The 21,627-nt window shown below is 37.4% G+C and overlaps 1 protein-coding gene and 1 pseudogene across 3 annotated transcripts in view; both read right to left on the bottom strand.

The window, feature by feature from the left end:
- Positions 1 to 21,627, bottom strand: part of NELL2 (neural EGFL like 2) — a 448,103-nt gene that overhangs the window by 17,209 nt on the left and 409,267 nt on the right. For all 3 annotated transcript variants that reach the window (XM_037847584.1, XM_037847583.1, XM_037847586.1), the window contains exon 17: positions 15,437 to 15,577. In XM_037847584.1, coding sequence (XP_037703512.1) covers positions 15,437 to 15,577 — 141 coding nt within the window. The remainder of the gene's footprint in view (positions 1 to 15,436; positions 15,578 to 21,627) is intronic.
- Positions 13,792 to 15,138, bottom strand: LOC119541577 (annotated as a pseudogene).

Here is a 21,627-nt window from a genome sequence, read left to right as displayed (position 1 = left end):
CTTTCTTAGTGGGAGATGAAATGTCATGGGATCCCTGAGGCATTTTATTCAATTTCAAACCTCATTCTCACCACCACATGTAAGCCCTTTCCAGTGTTCTGCCTAGTTGTTCTTTCCTCACAGTTCAGGCATTTTCACACTGTTCTTAGTCCCTGCCCCTCGCCCATGGAAGGGGAAGTGACCATCCGCAATTACTATCTCCCTTTCAGAGTCCCTTACTTTTTAGCTTTCCATTTCAGATTACCATTTCTTTCCCTGCCTGACTCAATTGGCAACTGCCCATTCTTCACCCCATCTCACCTATTCCATGGCAATCACAGCCTAAAGCGTTTTCATACATATGAAAAGCAAACGTATCTTGACCCACAGATCAGGTCCATAAGAGGAGATGTAATTCATTTTATTTATCCCCATAATTTAAAGGTCACAAGCCAAAATATATTTCAGGGATATTGTATGAGAGGGAGTAAGCAGTGTTTTCCCATTTCATCTGTTCTCTCTGAGTAAAGGTCAAGAAAGAAAGAAAGAATTAAATCACAACTGGAGAAGTAGATTAGAGAAAAGATGGAACATATAGCTTTTAACCAGGGGGACTGTAGATGGATTTTCCTTGGAGATTTTAAAGACAGAGTTTAGTAAATATCTTTCTTAAATGGTTTGATTTCAACATTAATTAAAGATTTGGAATAGTCAAGATTATAGCTTAGCCATACTTATTCATAAATACTTCATTTCTGTCATATATGCATTCCTGAAAATTAAATAAGCCAAATGATACACATTTTCTTCTTTTTACCTTGATTTTTATTAGTTCCCATCTAAATGAAACCAACGAACTGAGACAATGACTGGAAATGTTTTTATTGTAATTACAGGGCAACCTTTTATAGTTTGATTAGCCAAAGATAATACCATTTATAATTATAGACTATGATCAGAAAGAGAACTGTTATCCAGCATGAGGATATTTTAAAACAAAATATTTAAAAAGTATATTGGTTGATGCATAATTCTTTCACAGCAGAGAAAAATTTCTCTTTTTTTGGCAATGAAAATGAAGTTTTATAAATTGGCTCTGTATTTGATCTATTCAGAATAATATGGTACATTTGACGAGCTGACCTTTATCTCTCATTGCATATTTTTATAATTAGGAATTATTATAAGCAGAAGAACATTACCTCTAGTTACTTGGTCTCTCTGACCACAAACTACAAACACCCCTTTCTCCATAACCCTTTTCACATCCACTCTAAAAGTATTATTCCATTAATGGCAATGGCTAGATTTTTGTAATCATTACATTTTACCTGACATTTAAAAATAAAAAGCTCTGTATCATGTAATGCATATTTTTTTTTAACAAAGACAGAGAGAGTCTTTGGATTTACTGCAGAAGTCAAAGAAGAGATGTCAAGGCACAAAAGGAATCTCTGTTCTTAAATAAATTCCACTTATAACAAAGAAATAGAATAAAAAGTTGTTCTCAATGACGGTTGGCATGTACTTGCCATATCTCAAGACGTGTAGGCAGAAACATTATAATGGACTAATTATGGTTTCTTGCTATCCAATGCGATTTGAAATAGCCTGAACTTATCTTGACTTTTATGCTTGTTATCTACACTGGGTTTCACAATGCAAAAGTTCTTCCCAATTGAGTGGTATATAGAATTCTGTAATTCATTTTTAAATGTAGTTTTATTATAGCATACAATTCCCAAATTAAATATACATAATGGTATAAGTTCTGCTTTGAAAAGCCTACTATGGTTTATAAAAATTCCAACTTTCAAAATACTGATAATTCCTTTAGTGAGTGATTACTGAATAAATAATGTTACTAAATCCATTAGCCAGATCTCAGTCCTTGTCTTAACTTGATGTAGTAGCATTTGAAAGAGTTCACTCCCTCTCCTTGATAAATTCTCTTCACTTCCTTCCTATCACATTGGTAGCTCTTCTGAATGTTTCTTCTGCCTATATATTTCTCTAGGTAGGGCAATTACCCAAACAAAAAATTGCCAAGGAGGGCAATTAGCCAAACAAAGAGTAGGGAAAGATCATTCTAGTCAGAGGCAAGGGTGTGTTTGAAGGCCTAGAGTTTAGAATTATCAAGATGTGGTAGGAGATCAGAAATTTTGGTATGGCTGGAATGTGCAGTGAGAGAGCAGATTAGAGAAAAGTCGCTATACTGTGAATCTCAGGAACACAGGCTCAAGCAGAAACAGAGATATTCAGCAAACCACCAATTATTTACTTACACAGCACAAAGGGTCCCAAAGAGCAGGGGGAAAGGTCCTATCATGGCCAGTCCCCCAAGGAGACTGTTTGGGTCATGGTCAGTGGATGGTGGCTCTGTTCGCTCCATTTCATGTCAGAGATGAGGGACATATGTGCTGCCTGAGTATTGGGTTTTTTATAAACCCCAGAGGGAGGAGGCTCTGTCACTGAGAAAAGCATGCATCAAGCAACCTCTGTGCAGAGATTCTGCCCAGGCAAGCAGCTGGAGCTGCTTGCGCCAAATGGAAACATACTGAACACCTGCAGGGAAACAAGCAAAAGAGGAAAAGAAGGGTATGAGGTGGGTAGACAAGGGCTGGGAGATGGCTGGTGAGCATGTCCATCACTTCCCCAGCATAGACATGAAACTGAAGAGGTACTCAGGGCATAGGTAAAAGCCATATTAAGAAATTTGACCTTTGTCATAAAGGCTATAAAATGTCATTTTAGGTAAATGCAAAAAGAATAAGTCAGAATCAGATTTTTATTTTAGAAAGATTCTTTGGCTTTCTCTCAGAAAAAGGATCAAAACATGAAGCCAGGAGATCAATTATAGGCTATATCATAGTTCAGGTGATAGATGATCATATAATAAAAGCAAACACACATATTATTTGGTATGTTCCAGGTTCCAAGTACTCTTCATATAATTACTCATTTAATCCTCACAATAGCATTTGAAGATACAATTATTACTTCCATTTTATAGATCCCCATTTTATAGATCATAGAAATGTTGCATAACTTCCCCAAGGTCACACAGGCAGTAAGGTATAGAGCCCAGATGGGAACCCAAAAAGTCAGGCTCCAAGTCTGCACTCTTAAGCACAATGCTCTACTGGGTGGGGATGGATAGAAAGATATAAGGAAGATAGAATCAATAAGACTTAGTGATTTATTGGCTTCAATGATGAGGGAAAGGAAGGGTGGAGCATCATTAGATTTCTGGCTTGGAAAATTCAGTTGATGATATTTATAGAAAGAACATGGTTTTGCTGGGGAGTGGGGGTGGGTCCAGGGCTGAGGGAACACATGAGTTCACTTTAGGACATGCTGTATTTCACCGTCCTCTTTACTCCCTTTGCCCAGTGCTTGGAAGGATAAGTAGAAAAATGGGGAGGGGGGGTGATTTGGGTGCTCTTTTTTACTTTTATTTTTTTATTCTTATTTTGACTTTTTCTGGTACAAGGAAAATGTTCAAAAAATACATTGGGGTGATGAATGCACAACTATATGATGGTACTGTGAACAACTGTACACTTTGGATGATTGTATGGTATGTGAATATATCTCAATAAAATTGAATTTAAAAAAATAGTCCTGCAGATTTAAGTTCAAACTTCTTAGTAAGGCATTTAAAGCTACTTCCTCGCTTGCATTCTCTTTCCCTATCCCAACCTTCCAATAATCTCTTTATACTTAAAGTCCCGAGACAAATGCTAGATACTCAGAGATGTCTCTGATCCCAAAGAAGAAATAATTTCTCTGTTCTGTCACAGTACTGCATTTATATTTTTCCTCAAGCATTTATTATTTCCTACATTGTCGTGTAGCTTCCTCACCTATTAAGAAACTTACTATATTTCATCTTGTATGGCAGGTTTGTTACACACATTTAACCTCTTCTTCAAGTTGAGAGCAGTGACCATACCCCCTTCATATTTATATGTAGCAGATGCCTGGCAAAGTACCTTTGCATATATTCATTAAATACTTGGTGAGTTGAATAGGATTCGTTCCATTTTTGTCCTTTTTCATGGTTTCAGTTAAGAATTTACAGGGGGAGGAGCTAAGATGGTGGCATAGAGAGGAGTGGAAGACGGTTAGTTCCCCCCAGAACAATTCATAAATGACCAAAAAACTAGTAAATAACCTGGAATAACTGCGGGGAGACAACCGTGACTGTCCACTCATCATCCACCAACCTGAATTGGGAGGAATGCCCAAGATCACAGCATAAAATCTGTAAGTAAAACTGCAGACCCGCACTGAGAGCCAAGAGCCAAGAGCCCCTCCCTCACGGAAGCCTCGCGGTGCTAGAGAGCAGCGCTCTCTCAGCCCAGCCCCAATTGGGGTTTTAATGTTAACTGCTCAGTACAGACAGCGAATCCTCAACAAGCAGACAGAGGCTTTTGGTGACAACTGAATCTGGGAGAGTCAGGGGACATATCTGTCTCAGCACGGGGAGCCCAGAGGATCGGGTGCTCTTTCTGGCTGATGGGTGAACCTGGGAGCTTTTCTGCCCCTTCCTCTCTCTGTGGAGAAAACCTCAGCCGTTTTCAGCCCACATCACTTTGCAGTAAAGACAGCCTCAGCCATTTTAAAGTCAAAACACTTTGATCAACAGGGTCAGAGAAACAAAGAACTTATTGATATGCAGCTGACCTCTTTGGAGGGGGCATAGCTTTCCAAGAGGAAAGGGAGGGGCCCAGCTCTACTGCCTGCCTTTCCAGAACTAGACCCCAAAGCCTGGGTGAGGAGAGCCACAGGCCACACCCTCTTACACCAGCCAGTGACAGGCTGACAGGTGCAGCTGCCTGGCAGAAAAGCACAGGTGTATCAATCCTCTCAGAAAAACCATCAAGGAAACTGGATACTGAATATTTCCTCCTTCTGTGACCTGAGCCTGTTCTCATCTGGGAAAACCTGACTGGGGTGGCCTAGGAGGTCAGAAGCCTAGACAACAGAAAACTACATCCTACACTAAGAAAAACAAACCTATGGCCCAGTCAAAGGAACAAATGTATACTTCAACTGAGATACAGGAATTTAAACAACTAATGCTAAATCAATTCAAAAAGTTTAGAGCAGATTTCGCAAAAGAGATAGAGGCTGTAAAGAAAACACTGGGCATACATAAGGCAGAAATCGAAAGTTCAAAAAAACAACTAGTAGAATCTATGGAAATGAAAGGCACAACACAAGAGATGAAAGACACAATGGAAACATACAACAGAGATCTCAAGAGGCAGAAGAAAACACTCAAGAACTGGACAACAAAACACCTGAAAGCCTATATGCAAAGGAACAGATGGAAAAAGGAAGGAAAAAATATGAGCACTGTCTCCGGAATTTAAGGATGAAACAAAGTACAAGAATGTACATATCATTGGTGTCCCAGAAGGAGAAGAGAAAGGAAAAGGGGCAGAGGCAATAATAGAGGAAATAATCAATGAAAATTTCCTATCTCTATGAAAGACATAAAATTACAGATCCAAGAAGCACAGCGTACTCCAAACAGAATAGATCTGAATAGGGCTATGCCAAGACACTTAATAATCAGATTATCAAATGTCAAAGACAAAGAGAGAATCCTGAAAGCAGTAAAGGAAAAGCAATCCATCACATACAAAGGAAGCTTAATAAGACTATGTGCGGATCTCTCAGCAGAAACCATGGAGGCAAGAAGGAAGTGGTGTGATATATTTAAGATACTGAAAGAGAAAAACCGCCAACCAAGAATCCTATATCCAGCAAAGCTGTCCTTCAAATATGAGGGAGAGCTCAAAATATTTTCTGACAAACAGACAATGAGAGACTTTGTGAACAAGACACCTGCCCTACAGGAAATACCAAAGGGAGCACTGCAGAGTGATAGGAGAAGGCAGGAGTGCATGGGTTGGAACACAATTTGGGGAGATGGTAGCACAGCAATGTAAGTACACTGAACAAAAATAACTATGAATATGGTTGAGAGAGGAAGGTTGGGAGCATGTGAAACACCAGAAGAAAGGAGGAAATATAAAGAATGGGACTGTGTAACTCGGTGAAATCTAGAGTGCTCAACAATTGTGATAAAATGTACAAATATGTTCTTTTACGAGGGAGAACAAGCAAATGTCAACCTTGCAAGGTGTTAAAAATGGGGAGGCATTGGGGGAGGGATGCAATCAATGTAAACTAGAAACTGTAACTAACAGAATCATTGTATTATGCTTCCTTTAATGTAACAAAGGTGATATAACAATGTAAATGCAGGTAAGAGGGGGGATCAGGGACGCATGTTAGACACTTGACATTGGTGGTGTTGTCTGACTCTTTACACTACTTTGATTTAAGGTTATTTTTCCTTTTGCTACTTCCTAGCTGTCATTTTTTTTTCCTCTTTCTTATGCCTCTCTACCTTCTTTGACTCTCCCTCCTGCCTTGTGGAAGAAATGTAGATGCCCTTATATAGATAGTGGTGAAGGTGGTGAACACATAAATATGTGACCATACAGAGAATCATCGATTGTTTACTTAGGATGGAATGTATGGTGTTTGAACAAAACCATCTTAAAAAAAAAAAAAAATAGGTGATGACAAAACCTCAAGGGCAATATACTGAGTGAAATAAGCCACACACATAAAGACAAATATTGCAGGGTCTCACTGATAAGAACTAATTATAGTATGTAAACTCATAGTCATGAAATATAAGGTACCAACATATAGGACGAGGCTTAAGAATGGGGAGCGGTTGCTTAGTATGAGCAGAATGTTCAACTAGGATGAACTTAAATGTTGGGAAATGAACAGAGGTGTTGGTAGCAAGATGTGAGAATAACTAACAGTGCTGAATGGTGTGTGAATGAGGTGGAAAGGGGAAGCTCAGAGTCATATATGTCACCAGAAGGAAAGCTGGAGGTCAAAAGATGGGAATGTATAAAACTGAATCCTATGGTGGGCAATTTCCTTGATTAACTGTACAAATATTAGAAATCTCTTCCATGAAGCAGAACAAATGTATGACAATACAACTAGAAGTTAATAATAGAGGGGCATATAGGGAAGAAATATATACCAATTGCAAACTATATACTACAGTTAGTAGTATTTCAACATTCTTTCATAAACAGCAACAAATGTTCTATACCAACACTATGAGTCAGTGGTTGAGGGGGGTTGGTTAGGGATATGGGAGGATTCGAGTCTCCTTTTCTTTTTTTTTTACTTTTTTTCATCTTTCACTTTATTTCTTGTCTGAAGTAACGAAAAGATTCTAAAAATTGAATAAAAATTAAGTGCAGTGATGGATGCACAGCTGTATGAGGGTACCAGGGGCAACTGATTGTACACTTTGGATCTTTGGATATTGTGTGGTATCTGAACAATCCCAATAAAAATTAAAAAGAAAAAAAAAAAAGGGTGTGTATGTGTCAATATTCAGTTTGAAACCATACTTTATTTTTAACATAGCTAGAAATTTCCAGTAACTATTTTTTAAGCAGAAAAAAATAATTCTTTTCTTTTTAGCATCATTAGCACAAGAAAAGAACATTTCTGGTTTAGAAATGATACTAAGTTTCAGTGAAAATGATGTATTTTGTATTTGTGGAACTTAGAAGTCTAAAAGCACAGGACACATTTTCAGAAGATAATTTTTACTTTTACTCATTTATGCTATTATTTGCAGTGTTAGGATGCAACAGGTAATGTGTAATTAAGTAAACCAAATAAAGAATCCAGCAGAAAAAAAAAAAGAATTTACACAATATTTGGTTTGAACAGAATACTCAAAAGATAGTATCTTGCAAACATTTTTTTTGGTCTCACAAGTTCAAAAAGCATTACCAAGCTTGAAGATCATTTGGAAATTAAAGCAATAAGGGGAAATATGGGTATGAAAATAAAATATTCTTATGTGAAAAAAATAATAAAATACTGGGATGCATTCCCAGAGAGAGACAAATTTTCAGGCACAGAAAATAATGATGGTAAGGAAAGGAAAATGGAATGCTGGCATGTTACTTAGGTATTAAATGTCTATACCTCTGAGATAAATGGATGAGTCAAATAACACACAATTCATATAAATGTAGCTTATAAACATATATTTTGTAGATTACGTAACTGTATTCTATAAAGTAGTGAAGCAGTACATGGTACACGGTCTTCACATATGAATCTTATACTTCAGAGTAATTGTAAACCCACTGCTGTGGCTTTGTCCATTTTGAAATGATGGTTTTTTTCAGCAAAGAAAAATGGCACTTACTCAGATATAATCATACTCTTAAAACTGCATCCTTCTAAATACTAGTATTTCAATTCTACAAATCATTGAAATTACAGTTCATGGATGGGTGTTTACAAAGCATTTTAGGTGGGTTCATTTAAAAGAATTCTTGAAAGAATGTTGTGTTTTGACAGAGTAGATTTTTTTCTGATAGTCTTTGTAAATTCTGTTGGTAGATAATGGTAGAATCATCTCCAGAATTCTGAAGTTTTTTAAAATAAGATTTTTTTTTACTGTTTTCTGTGGTTTTGGAGCTTCCTTGAAAAACTTCTTCTGTGTAGAGGTCTCGTAGAATCCTTCACTTCCCTAGTTTAATATTTAGCATATGTTATTTTAATGGCTAGTTTCACGGTCCTAGTTACATCATGGACTTAACACTCATAACTGAATTGATTAACTTTTCTTCTGTTTTCCATTATATAGCTACTTCTAACATACTGTGTGTTATGTGCCTAACACATGGTAGGTCCTCAGTAAATTCTAAGAACAAATAACAATTATCAATTCCGGATAGAAGGAGATAATAACTACTTACTTCTGATTAAAATATTGTCTATCTATGTATCTATTATTCATTTCTATCTCTCTAATTAGACAAATAAATTTACCGTCTACTATGTGTCAGGCACTGTTCTACGCACTGGAGACATGGTAGCTGACAAGAAAACACAATCCATGACTGGTAGAACTTACATTCTAGTAAGCAGATAATAACCAATAAACAGATAAATATGTACTAGAATTTAAGGATAATTTATAATTTACATGAAGAAAAGTGAAGGAGGGTAAGGGTGGAGTGTAAGGAGTGGGAGGCTATTTTAAATCAGATGTTCAGGAAAGCCATTTGAGAGGAAATCTGAATTAAATGAAGGAAGAATTATGCAAATATCTGGGGAAGGACATTCCAGACAAAAGTGACAACACATTCAAGAAGAATCAGTTTGATGCATTTGAGAAGCTATGAGAAAGCTAAGGACCATATCCTGTAGTCCTTGTAAACCCTGGTCAGGGTAAGGACTTTAACCTGAGATGGAAATGCTTCATGAGTTTGAAAAGAGGAGTAACATGCTCTGGCTTCAGTTTTAGAAGGATCATTCTGTGTGTTACAGGAAAAAAAATAGACTGTAGGGAAGCCAGGATTAGAAGTGTGAAGACCAGTTTGTAGGCTGTTATAGCAGTTCAGGCAAAAGATAATGGTGCTTTTTAGGTTTTAATGTATTGGAATAGCTAGAAGTAACTACCTGAAACTATCAAACTCCAACCCAGTAGCCTTGACTCTTGAAGACAATTGTATAGCAATGTAACTTACAAGAGGTGACAGTGTGATTGTGAAAGCCTTGTGGATCACACTCCCTTATCTAGTGCATGGATGGATGAGTAGAAAAATGAAGACAGAAAACTAAATGAGAAATAAGGTGGGGGCAGTGTTTTGGGCATTCTTTACTTTTATTTTTTCTTATTTTCACTTTTTCTGGTACAAGGAAAATGTTCAAAAAAATAGACTGGGGTGATGAATGCACAACTATATGATAGTACTGTGAACAACTGATCATACACTTTCGATGATTGTATGGTATGTGAATATATCTCAATAAAATTGAATTAAAAAAAAAGATAACGGTGGCTTAGACTAAGATGGTTACAGCAATGGTGGTGAGAGAAGGCCAAATTCGGAATACACTTGAAGGTTGAACCTGCAAGACTTGTTAATGTATTAGAAGTGAAGTGTGAGGAAAAGAAAAAAAAAATGACTCTTAGATATTGATCTGGGAAACTGTTTAGCTAAGAGCCTATAAGATTTAGAGAATAAATAAAAAAACTCTATTCCAGTCATAATAAGCCTAAATTGCCTATTAGAAATCCAAATTGAGATGCCAAGTAGGTGACTAGATATATAAATTTGGAGCTAAGGATGAGTTCTGCTTTAGGAATATAAATTTAGGAATAAAGGTCAAATAGGTGGTATTTTGAACCATGGAACTAGTTGGTTAAGGGTTTGAATTGACAGAGAAGATTTCCCACATCTTAAGCCCTGGGCACTTGAACATGTAGTCACTGGAGCATGAGGAGAGGACTGTAGGGTAAGAGAAAATCAAGTAAGGGTTGGTGTCCCCAAAGCCAAGTGGAGAAAGTTAAGTTTTGAGAGGAAGGGATGATCAATTGGGTGGAATATCCAAGCGGTCAAGCAAGCTGACAATCAATAATTGAGCAGTAGATTTGGCAAGTGGAAAATTTCTAATAATCTTGAAAAGACAGGGTTCGCTGAAGCAGTGGGATTAAAGCCTATTACACAGTGGTATTTAAAGAGATGAAGGAAAACAGAGATAACAAATATAGAAAATTCCTTCAAGAAGTTTTGTTCTAAAGGGGAACAAAAAAATGGGGAAATATTTGGAAAGTCAGGTGATGTCAAGGGAGGATACTTTTTTTTGTTTTTAATCTTTTAAAGATGAGTGCTATTACCATCTGTATGCTGATGGGAATGATGTAGTAGAGGAAGAATGTTTAATGATATGGAAGAGAAAGTGGATAGTACACGGGCAAAGTCTTTGAGTAGGTGAGAGGTAATGAAATGCAAGGTACAATGAAGAGTTTGGTTTTTGACAGGAGCAGAGTCACTTCATCCAATAAAACAGGACAGAGGGAAGCAGCAAATACAGACATCAATGAGAGTAGGCTGGTATAGCTTGTGGTGAGATGAAGTAGTTCTTTTCTGACTATCTCTGTTTTCTCAGTTAAACATAAAACAGGGCCATCAACAAAGAATGGGGGATGTAAGAGATAGACAGGATTTGAGGAGACTGGAAAAGGTCTGAAATGGTTGTATCAGAGAATTGGAGGTGAGAGTAACTAGGCAAATGAGACAGGAAGCCTGGGAAGTGTTCGTGGCCCTCTTGGTAGGTAGTCCCTAAAATGGTACTCGGTGATGCTTGCCTCATGTTATTCACACACTTGTGTAATCACCTTCCCTTGGCTGGATGTACTGACCTACTTCCAACAAAAAGAACATGGCAGGAGTGATAGAATGTTACATCCAAGCTCAGGTTATAAAAAGATGGCAGATTCTATCTTGGGTGCTTATTTTCTCTTAGATTGCGTATGCTGGGGTAATCCAGCTCCCATGTCTTGAGGCGGTACAGTGGAGTGGCCCCCGTGTTGAGGGCCCAAGGCTTGCCAATAGCCACGTGAGTGAGCTTGGAAGCAGATCTCAGAGAAGCCTTCAAAGTGAGACCTGAGCCCTGGCTGAGAGCTTGACTGCAACCATTTGAGAGACTGTGCTCCAGAGACACCCAACTAAGCTGCAAAAGGATTCTTGACCCACAGAAATGTTAGATAATAAATGGTGGTTGTTTTTAGCTGCTAAATTTTGGGGTAATTTGTTATTTATCAATAGATGAGTAATACAGCTCTTTTGAGAGATGCAGTCATAAATTTAATATAAGATAGTGAAGTTATAAGTTTAAAGCAAGATAATCAGCAGAGGTATATGTTTTTTTCTATTCACATTCAGATACCCAGAAAAAGGTGTGCAATATAACCAACCAAAATTAAACACAAGTTACCTCTAGAGATGTGGAAGGGATGGGATGGGGAAATGGAGAGATGAAATGAAGATGGATTTGCAACTTTCATCTATGTATTTCTATATGATTTGAATTATTTATAATCAGCTTTTTTTTTTTTTTTTCTGTTTACAAACACTATATTCAGTTCATTCTAGTGGGAAAGTTCTCAGCTAAATGCACAGATACTAGTGAGGTCTTCCTGGGTTAATGAGGGAGCCAGTGGTTTACATGGGACTGAGCACTGAGGCCAAGGAGAGACCATTGGGGTCTCAGGGTCAGATCTGGTCAGAGACCCTGGGCTGAGGGTGGGCTAATATCTTGATGCTGACAACTGTTTTCACATAGTTAGACACACTGCAAGGCATCCTTCCAACAATCATTTCAGTGAGTTAAGGAAACAGATACTAAAGAAAGGGAACCAGAGTCTGGGTACACTTCAGCTGTTTCTCCTTTGTAAAGTCATGTGATAGCATGTGAACAGGAATCTTGGAACATTCCAGTAACAATGAGCCATGATGTGGCAAGGCAATGAGCCATGACGTGCTTCTCCCCCAGTGCCTCTTTGCCTGTTTTCATTTGTCCCTGGACTCCAGTCTTTAAGCTTCACACCCTGATGTTGAAAGCCTCACAGTACTCAAGTCTCAAACAACAACAGCTATTTCCAAAGCAGCATCCTATACATCCAGTTTGTGACTTCAAAGAAAGAGTCTCTGGTTAGCTATCCTCTGTGAAAAGAGCCATCCAGCCCTGACCAATGCCTAATTGGAAGCATAATTTAGAAGACTGATTTGGGAAGTAGACTATGGAGTAAAACCAAGAGACACACTCCAAAATGTTATAGTGCATGAGGATCAGACCAGATAATGATCAAATTTACAAGTGGTCTTGCTTGAAGGCTACAAATCATTTCTCACATAATTATTAGAAACATATTGGAGTCCATAGCCAATTATCTGCAAATTGCTGGTAACAATCTTTATCTATAGGTATGAAATGGTCAGAGTCGAGCTCAAACTTTCCCTAACCCCTGGAGAAAATGCTGCATTGGAAAGGGAACTGCACCAGGTACAGCATTTCAAAGGCAAGAAAGATCTGCCAGGACGTAGAAGGTTCACACATAATGTTACAATTTAAACTCTGAAAGGCTCCTTGAGCTTCATTTGTCACTTTTCTGAATTTATCTGTCAGTAATACACTCAATGGACATTTTGCTGGGATTTAACTTTTTGGCAAAATAGAAACTTTGGCCATAGCCATAGTTCTATAAAAATGATATTTTTAAAGGGGTTATTATGTCTGATTAAAGTAATATTTTTAGAAAGTGATACATAACAATAACAAAGTAAACATCTTCATATCTAAAGTAATAGCAAGAAGTCTTTACCAGCATCTTATTTTATAAGCAGTAAAAGAGTCAGTAGTGCTTACAAACAGTAGCAGGTTCTCTTATAGGGAATCAGAAAAACATCAAAATAAGGCACAGCCTGTTACTGTTCCAGATTTGTGCTAAGCAGTAGTGTTCTTTCTGGAAGGCACAAGTTGAAAATATGATTACCCAAAGGTTTAAAATATGGTTCAGCAGATAATGCATATGAGAAAGACAGCTAACTTGGAACAAATTCCCTCAACTGGAATCAATGGCAATTACTCAGTGACAATATTACTTCTAGATTACAACACTACAGAACTTAAGAAGACTTCATCAGCCCATTTGTAAATTTGTAAAGGCACTGTGGAAAACGTGAGCTGAGCTGACTGCACTTCTGGTTTGAGTACATATTGAAAAAACAAAGGCACATTTCCTAGAAATCAAACTTTAAATTAACCATCAAAAAATATAATCATTTTAGATATAACAGTAGGTAAGCTTGATAATATAGCAGGTTCTGAGTCAAAAGTCTTGAAAGGGTTTCTTGAACAGCAGGCTTGAGTTTCTCTGGTTATTCATGAAGAAAAACTCCACCACACGATGATGATGATGATGATAACTACAACACTAATTCCAATTTCCCATATCTTGCAATTCTTCCACCAATATTTTCTTTCCAACTTGTCAGCACTTGTTTCAAACTGGGAAGCTCCTGCCTGTAGCACATCTGCTAACTCTGAGAGCTTCTGATCTCTAACACTTCATCCACATTTACTTTCATAATGTCCACCACTTCATCCACTTGATTTTCTGTCTGCTAAAGTCTTCGATTACTGCCAGAGGCAGAGCTTGAATGCAGACCCAACTGAACATTTTGGCAGTGGTGGCAGGTGAGGGTTGGTAGGAGCAGCCTATAATCAGCTTATTTCCATTCTTTGTGGACAGCTTTAAAAACAGAGGACTTTAAAAACAAAAAATGGTTCTAAAGACTTCTTCACCGTAAAACACTATAAAATATGAGCAAAGTAGCCTTATCCAGGAAGAGCAGAATTGTATTGTTTGATCTGCCTCCAGAATTGCAATCTGTGGCTCCTGGCATTTTGTCCAGGGCTGGCAGTATTCATCCAGGAACCTTCACAAGTGCAAGGGAAGCCTTCAGAGCACAGTTACATGCTGATTTCCAAATGCCAGTAGAGGCCTCTGCTAAGGGTCCAGAGTTTTGTGGTTCAGACACTGTTGCTGCTGCTGCAGCCAAAGCTCACAGGGCCTTGGCACCCATCACTCAAATCTGTTTTACTTTACCTTGTGTGAAAGGCCTTTGAGTCCCAAGGATGAAATGAAAAAACATCTTATCATTTATGTGTCAAGTACTGCTAAGTTAGATTCCCAAAGACTTTCATTGACTGTCATTTCAGCCACATTATTCTCTCAGGCTGTTGCTCTATGAAGGTGTAAATACAAATGGAGAAAATAATGAATTCTGAGTTTTGTTTTGTCTTTCCATTCTTTTGCTAAGACTCCTGATGGCAAACCCTTTTGTGTGGGTAGTTTCCCTGACAATTATTCTTTTGACTGTTTACTCTGCCTATTTTCTAAAAATCACACCCCATAATAGAAGACTAGAATTACAGAGTTAAGTACTAGTCAATTTGTTTAAAATAACCCAAAATTAATGGCAAATAATTTAATGTAATCTGATTGAATTTTTTGAAAGCAGGGACCATATCTTCTTAATCCAACATTCAATATTTACTAAACATCTCCTACTTTGCCAGGCAATAGCTAGGAATAGCCCTGAGCAACACATATTATGTTTATTACCCTTGGCCATATTATTTCATATTTCCTCTCTTCCCATTTTCCCTTAATGTTGCTTTCATCACTTATTTTTTTCTACCTGCATGTAGATCAAATTTTCGCATGCTGCCATTTAAAAAAAAAAAATGTGATCCTAAGGTTTATTGGTTCTTAAAAAAACACCCTTCAACAGTTGCAAGTATCCACAGAGAATTTGCTTAGTTTCACAGACTTTAATTATCTAAAAATCAACTAATTATCACAATTAACAAGCACAACTTAGATTCTGTCTTGATTTCAATGACAAGACAAAACTCAGCAATAACTTTAACATTTAGCTGAATGTCTACTGTTTACATCTGACTGTAGATTCCGCAAGTTCAAGAGGAGTTCTTTAAATCTGGGTCCTTTTTTCGTACTGACCTTCACATGATTCTCCACTTGGTGAAAACATCCCATTATCATGGTAGCCATCTCTGCACTCACAGTGGTACCACCCAGGCAGGTTAATGCAGTTAGCACGGCTGTCACACTGAACAAAGCCATCAGAGCATTCGTCAATATCTGTTTGGCAAAGAAAACATAAATGGGGTTACACAATTCCTCCTTTTTTTCTCATAGAAATTAGAGTACTCTGTTACAAGGCTACTAAAATTTTTAATACCAGCAAATATTTGAAACTGAAAAAATACAAAATCAAGAAAGTTCACTTAGGCAGTTATTAAAAGCTATACAGTAAGAATGTAATGGTATTAGTAACAGCTAAACCATCTAGAGGATTCCCTGTGGCAAAAGTCATTCAACTGCAGAAAATGGAGAGAAAACATCGGTGAGAGTCATTAGTGCTGTTCACCAAATATTTTCAGTTCTTCTTCATCTGGATACAAGCTAAGACTGCAGTTCCCTGGTCTCTTCAATTTAGGTGTAGCCATGTGACTTATTTAAGCTAATTAGGGCACGATATGGGTCACTTCTAGGAATAGCCTTTAAGATGCAGTGTGTGATTCACATGTTCCCTTTCCCCATCACATCAAGTTTCAGGGACGCTGAAGACTTCACTAGCCTGAATTCCTGAGTGAGGATGATGTGAAGCACATTCCTCTCCTACCTGGGATGGACATACAGTGCAAACAAGAAATCCACACTTGTTGTTTTAACTTGTTGTTGATATTTATGTGTTATTTTTAAAAAATGGCCACCAGTACAACCTATCTTAACCTGACTAATACACCACTCATCTCCAATATATGATAATAGCATTCATGCTTCATCAACATACTATGTACTTTCAAAAATATATACCATTTATGTCACTTTTTAATATGTTTCCCAAGTATTACCTCACAGCATATATTGCTATGTAGATAAGTTATGGAACATAAGAAAAAACTAAGGCAAAAGGAAACTATGGGATTTAACAAAGGTCAGTTGTCTGACTTTCAGGTACGTGCTCCTTTCTACAAGGAGACCAAGGATGAAATTGGCAAAATGTCCACACAAATACAACTATGTGTATTGAGTCTCAAGTATTTTCTCCAGAGGTGTCTTATTATTTCCAAATGGCACAGCCCTTTATTCACTTTGTTCAGTCTGCTGAATGGTGGGAATATCTGATCTCAACTAAGTCCCTTTATTCATAGAGGGCAAAGAAATCTCTGGAGTTTCCTTATGGTGTCCCCATCCTCTGATATACATTATGGATTTCTGAGTTCACTAAGATCCTGATAAATTATCTGGTGACACTATACCATTATGGCTGCCAAAAAATCAAACATGCATTATCCCCAATTCCCATCTTTAAAACCCCATGCCATGATCAAAGATTCCACCTGCCAAGACAGGATCCTGGTTCTTTCTTAAATGCTTCCCACACCTGGGTCATATTCCCTGCTGCAGTGGTCAGACATGATATAACCCTCATGCTGAAGGTCAGGACAGCTATTTATTGGAGTCCTTTGTCTTGAGACAGTCCACTTCAACTCAGCAGAATTCACCTCTTCCTATTTCAGTCTCATCTGACTCCAATTTCCTGGAAGCACATAGTCCACTGGTTTTCTTTTTAAATTTCCTCTTTTCTGATGTTCAAGTTGTAAAGAAACAAATTGATGAATAACAGATAAATAAGTAAAAAAAACAAAACAAAACAAAAAATCACACAGAGAAATAAGTCTTCACTCATTTACTTCTTGATGGAACCAAAGGTCCTTCAGTAAAAGAACTTGCAAACCATTCTCTTGATTAGGGAATGGGCCAAAAGGTAAATATATATTGTGTCACTGAAAAATTTTAATATTATTTCTGAACTATGAGTAGTTTTGCCTTTGCGGTTTCTCTTCTTAAAAGTCATTTCCTGGAGGACCCAGGAACTGCCTCCACATTCCTGCATGACCTATAGAGGAGATGTGCATGGCTCCAGGACTAGTCAGTCCATGTTCACAGTGTACTGTCTGAACTGCTGCATAAGATGGTGGAGTAGGGAGTTCCAGGACTCACTCCTCCTCCAAAACCAGCTAGTGCACAGGCAGAAACTGTTCGAAACAACACCGGAGGAGCACAGTATCCAGGGAGAAGTGGATGAAGAAACTGGGAAACTGTGGTAAAAAACTGTAACTTGCTTTGTGGTGGCTGTCAGTACCATCCCCAACACTCAAGGTGAGCCACCTGGAGTCTGTCACTGGCAGATGGAGAGGGATGTAGAAGCCCTTCTCCCCAAGAAAGTGGGGAGGCAGTACACAGCCAAGAACTGATCACAGCTTTTAAGAGGCAAATTTAGATCATTGGGTCCTGGCTCCAAACCACTGTTTTAGCCCACCCCAGACAAGGACATTCAGGGTCATTGTTTCAACTCTGACCCCAACAAGGGAGAAGGTAGTGAAGATTTAAAGACTAAGGGCCTCGTTAGGGCTGCAGGAACTGTATACTGAAGAGCTCCATAAGATGGGCAAGCCAGGAAGGCACAGTTTTCGGAAGCCATGAAAAAAGGCTTTTTTTGGTCTTTCCTGACCCTCTCCCAATGGCTCTTTGGAACTGGTCTGCACCCCTTCATGAGTCCCTGGCCCTGTTTCTGCTGGGAAATACTGATTGGGAAAGTCTTCTCTGAGATGACTCTCCTCCCAGAGTTTGCCCTACAAGCAAAGGCAGCTAAAGATAATGAGAGGAGAGTTTAAAAAACAACATCATCAACAACAACAACAAAAACAACAGAGGGGGAAAAAACAAAACAGAATAGATTAAGACTCCAAGAAAAGGAAGAGAGGAAAGGAAGCTTGAAACAAATGCACCAATAGTGAAATTTTAAAAATTGTACCACATAGCCAGGACAAAAATCAGATAAAGAAGGACTGAAAAAATCTGATTGGGTAAACACAGGCAATTCTAAAGGTCTAGAATAAGTTGAATCAAGTGTCAAAGAAGAGCCTCAACATAAAGCCAATCAAAAATAAAACCCTAGGTAGTATAGGGAAACTGATCTACAGAAGAAACTCATCAAGATAATCAGATGCCTAGATCAGCAAAAGATTATGAGCCATACTCAGGAACAGAAAGATATGGCCCAGTCAAAGGAAAAAATTAAAACTTTGGAGGACACAAAAATTTGGAACAATCAATCAACGATGTTCAAACAAATCTCCTAAAACAATTCAAGGAGATGAAGGAAAATATCGTTAAAGAGATAAAAGATATTAAAAAGATATTGGGTGAGCGTAAAGAATTTGAAAATATAAAAAGAAACAACAGAACTTAAGGGAATAAAATGCACAATAGAAGATATAAAAATACACTAGAGGCATACAACAGCAGATGTGAAAAAGGAGAAGAATCAATTGACTCAAAGATAGGATAGTTGAAATATTACAGACAGAAGAACAGACAGAGAAAAGAATGGAAAAAAACTGAGCAGGCAGTCAGGGAATTGAATGGCAGCATGAAGTACACAAACCTACACATCACAGGTGTCCAAGAAAGTGAACAGAAGGGAAAAGGGGCAGAAAGAATATCTGAAGAAATAATGGCCCAAAATTCCCCAGCTCTTATAAAAGACAGAAATATACATGTCCAAGAAGCGCAATGTATTCCAAACAAAATAAATTCTAATAAACCTACTCCAAGACACATACTACTCAGAATGTCAAATGCCAAAGATAAAGAGAGAATCCTGAAAGCAGCAAGAGAAAAGTGATTCATCACATAAAAGGGAATCACAATAAGTGCTGATTTCTCATCAGAAAACATGGAGGTGAGAAGGTTTGATATATTTAAAGTACTGAAAAAGAAAAACTGCCAAATGAGAATTCTTCATCTGGAAAAACTGTCCTTCAAAAATGAGGGAGAGTATAAAATATTCACAGATAAACAGAAACTGAGAGACTTCCTCAAAAAGAGACACGCCCTACAAGAAATACTAAAGGGAGTTCTGCAGGCTGAAATGAAAAGACAGGAGAGGGAGGCTTGGAGGAGAGTGTAAAAATGACAAATATCAGTAAGGATAATTAAAAGAGAGACAAAATAAGATACAGCACATTAAAACCAAAGGATAAAATGGTTGAAGTAAGTACTGTCTGTACAATAGTAACATAGATTGTTAATGGATTAAACTCCCCAATCAAAAGACACAGATTAGCAGACTGGATAAAAAAGTATGACACATTTATATGCTGTCTACAAGAGACTCACCTTAGACCCAAGGACACAAATAGGCTGAAAATGAAATGTTGTAAAAAGATAGTCCACACAAATAGTAATCAAAAAAGAACTGGAATAGCTATACTAAATTCAGACAAAATAGACTTTAAATGCAAAATTGTTATGAGACAAAGGACACTATGTTTTATTAAAAGGGGCAACCCACCAAGAAGAAATAACAAAAATAAATATTTATGGACCTAACCAGAGTACTCCAAAATACATGAGGCAAACACTGGCAAAACTGAAGGGAGAAACAGACATCTCTAGAATAGCTGGAGACTTCAATATATCACTCCCATCAATAGATAGAACATCTATACCAGGATCAATAAGGAAACAGAGAACTTGAATAATATGAAACATGAACTAGACCTAACAGATATAAACAGAACATTGCAACACCAAATCAGCAGAATATACATTCTTCTCAAGTGCACATTCTCCAGAATATGATGGGTCACAAAACAAGTCTCAGAAATTTTAAAAGACTGAAATTATCCACAGCACTTTCTCTGTAGTGGAATGAAGCTGGAAATCAATAACAGGTGGAGAACAGAAAAATTCATAAACATATGAAGGTTAAAGGAACACACTCTTAAATAATCAGTGAGTCAAAGAAGAAATTGTGAGAAAAATCGGTAAATATCTCAAGATGAATGAAAATGAGTACACAGCATATCAAAACTTGTGGGATGCAGCAAAGGCAGTGCTGAGAGGGAAATTTATAGCCCTAAGCACCTACATTAAAAGCTAAAATCAAAGACCTAACTGCACACCTAGAGGGATTATAAAAAGAACAGCAAACTAACCACCAAGCAAAATGAAGGAAAGAAATAACAAAGATTACAGCAGAAATAAATGAAATTGAGAATAAAAAACAACAAAGATAAGTAACAAAACCAAAAGTTGATTCTTTGAGAGGATCAGTAAAATTGACAAATCCTTAGCTAGACTAACAAAGAAAAAAGAGAGAAGATACAAATAAATAAAATCAGAAATGAGAGGGGGAATATTACTACTGACCCTATACAAATAAAAAGGTCATAAGAGGATACTATGAGCAACTATATGCCAACAAATTAGACAATCTAGATGAAATGAACAAATTCCTAGAAACATGCAAACAACCTACACTTGATTCTAGAAGATTAATAAAATTGCCAAACGTTAGCTAGACTGACAAAGAGAAGGAGAGGAGATGCCAATAAATAAAATCAGAAATGAGAGGAGGGTCATTACCATGGATCCCAAAGAAATATAGAAGATCATAAGAGGATACTATGAGCAACTATATGCCAACAAACTAGACAATTTAGGTGAAATGGACAATTTCCTAGAAACCCACAAACAACCTACACTGAGTCAAGAAGAAATAGAAGACTCAACAGACCAATTACAACTAGAGATTGAATCAGTCATCAAAAACCTCCCAAGAGAGAATAGCCTAGGAACAGATGATTTCACAGGTGAATTCTACCAATCATTCCAGGAATTAATATCCATCCTGCTCAAACTCTTCAAAAAGTTAAAGAGGAGTGAACACTAATCCATTCTATGATGCCAACATCACCCTAATACCAAAGCCAGATAAAGATACTACTAGGAAAGAAAATTACAGACCAATTTTTCTAATGAACATAGTTGCAAAAATACTCAGCAAATACTTGCAAATCGAATCTAACAGCACATTAAAAGAATTATACACCATGATCAAGTCGGTTTTTATTTAGGGATGCAAGAGTAGTTTAACACAAGGAAATCAATTAATGTAATATAGCATATTAACAAACTGAAGGGAAAAAAACTACATGATTATCTCGATTGATATGGAAAAGACATTTGACACAATCCAGCATCCTTTCTTGATAAAATCACTTCTGAAGATAGGAATAGAAGGAAACATCCTCAACATGATAAAGGGCATATAT

This window comes from Choloepus didactylus, chromosome 8, assembly GCF_015220235.1.
Source record: "Choloepus didactylus isolate mChoDid1 chromosome 8, mChoDid1.pri, whole genome shotgun sequence".
NCBI classification, from domain to species: domain Eukaryota; kingdom Metazoa; phylum Chordata; class Mammalia; order Pilosa; family Megalonychidae; genus Choloepus; species Choloepus didactylus.
The sequence above is the reverse complement of the archived record's forward strand: the minus strand, read 5'-3'. Positions and strand labels throughout refer to the sequence as shown.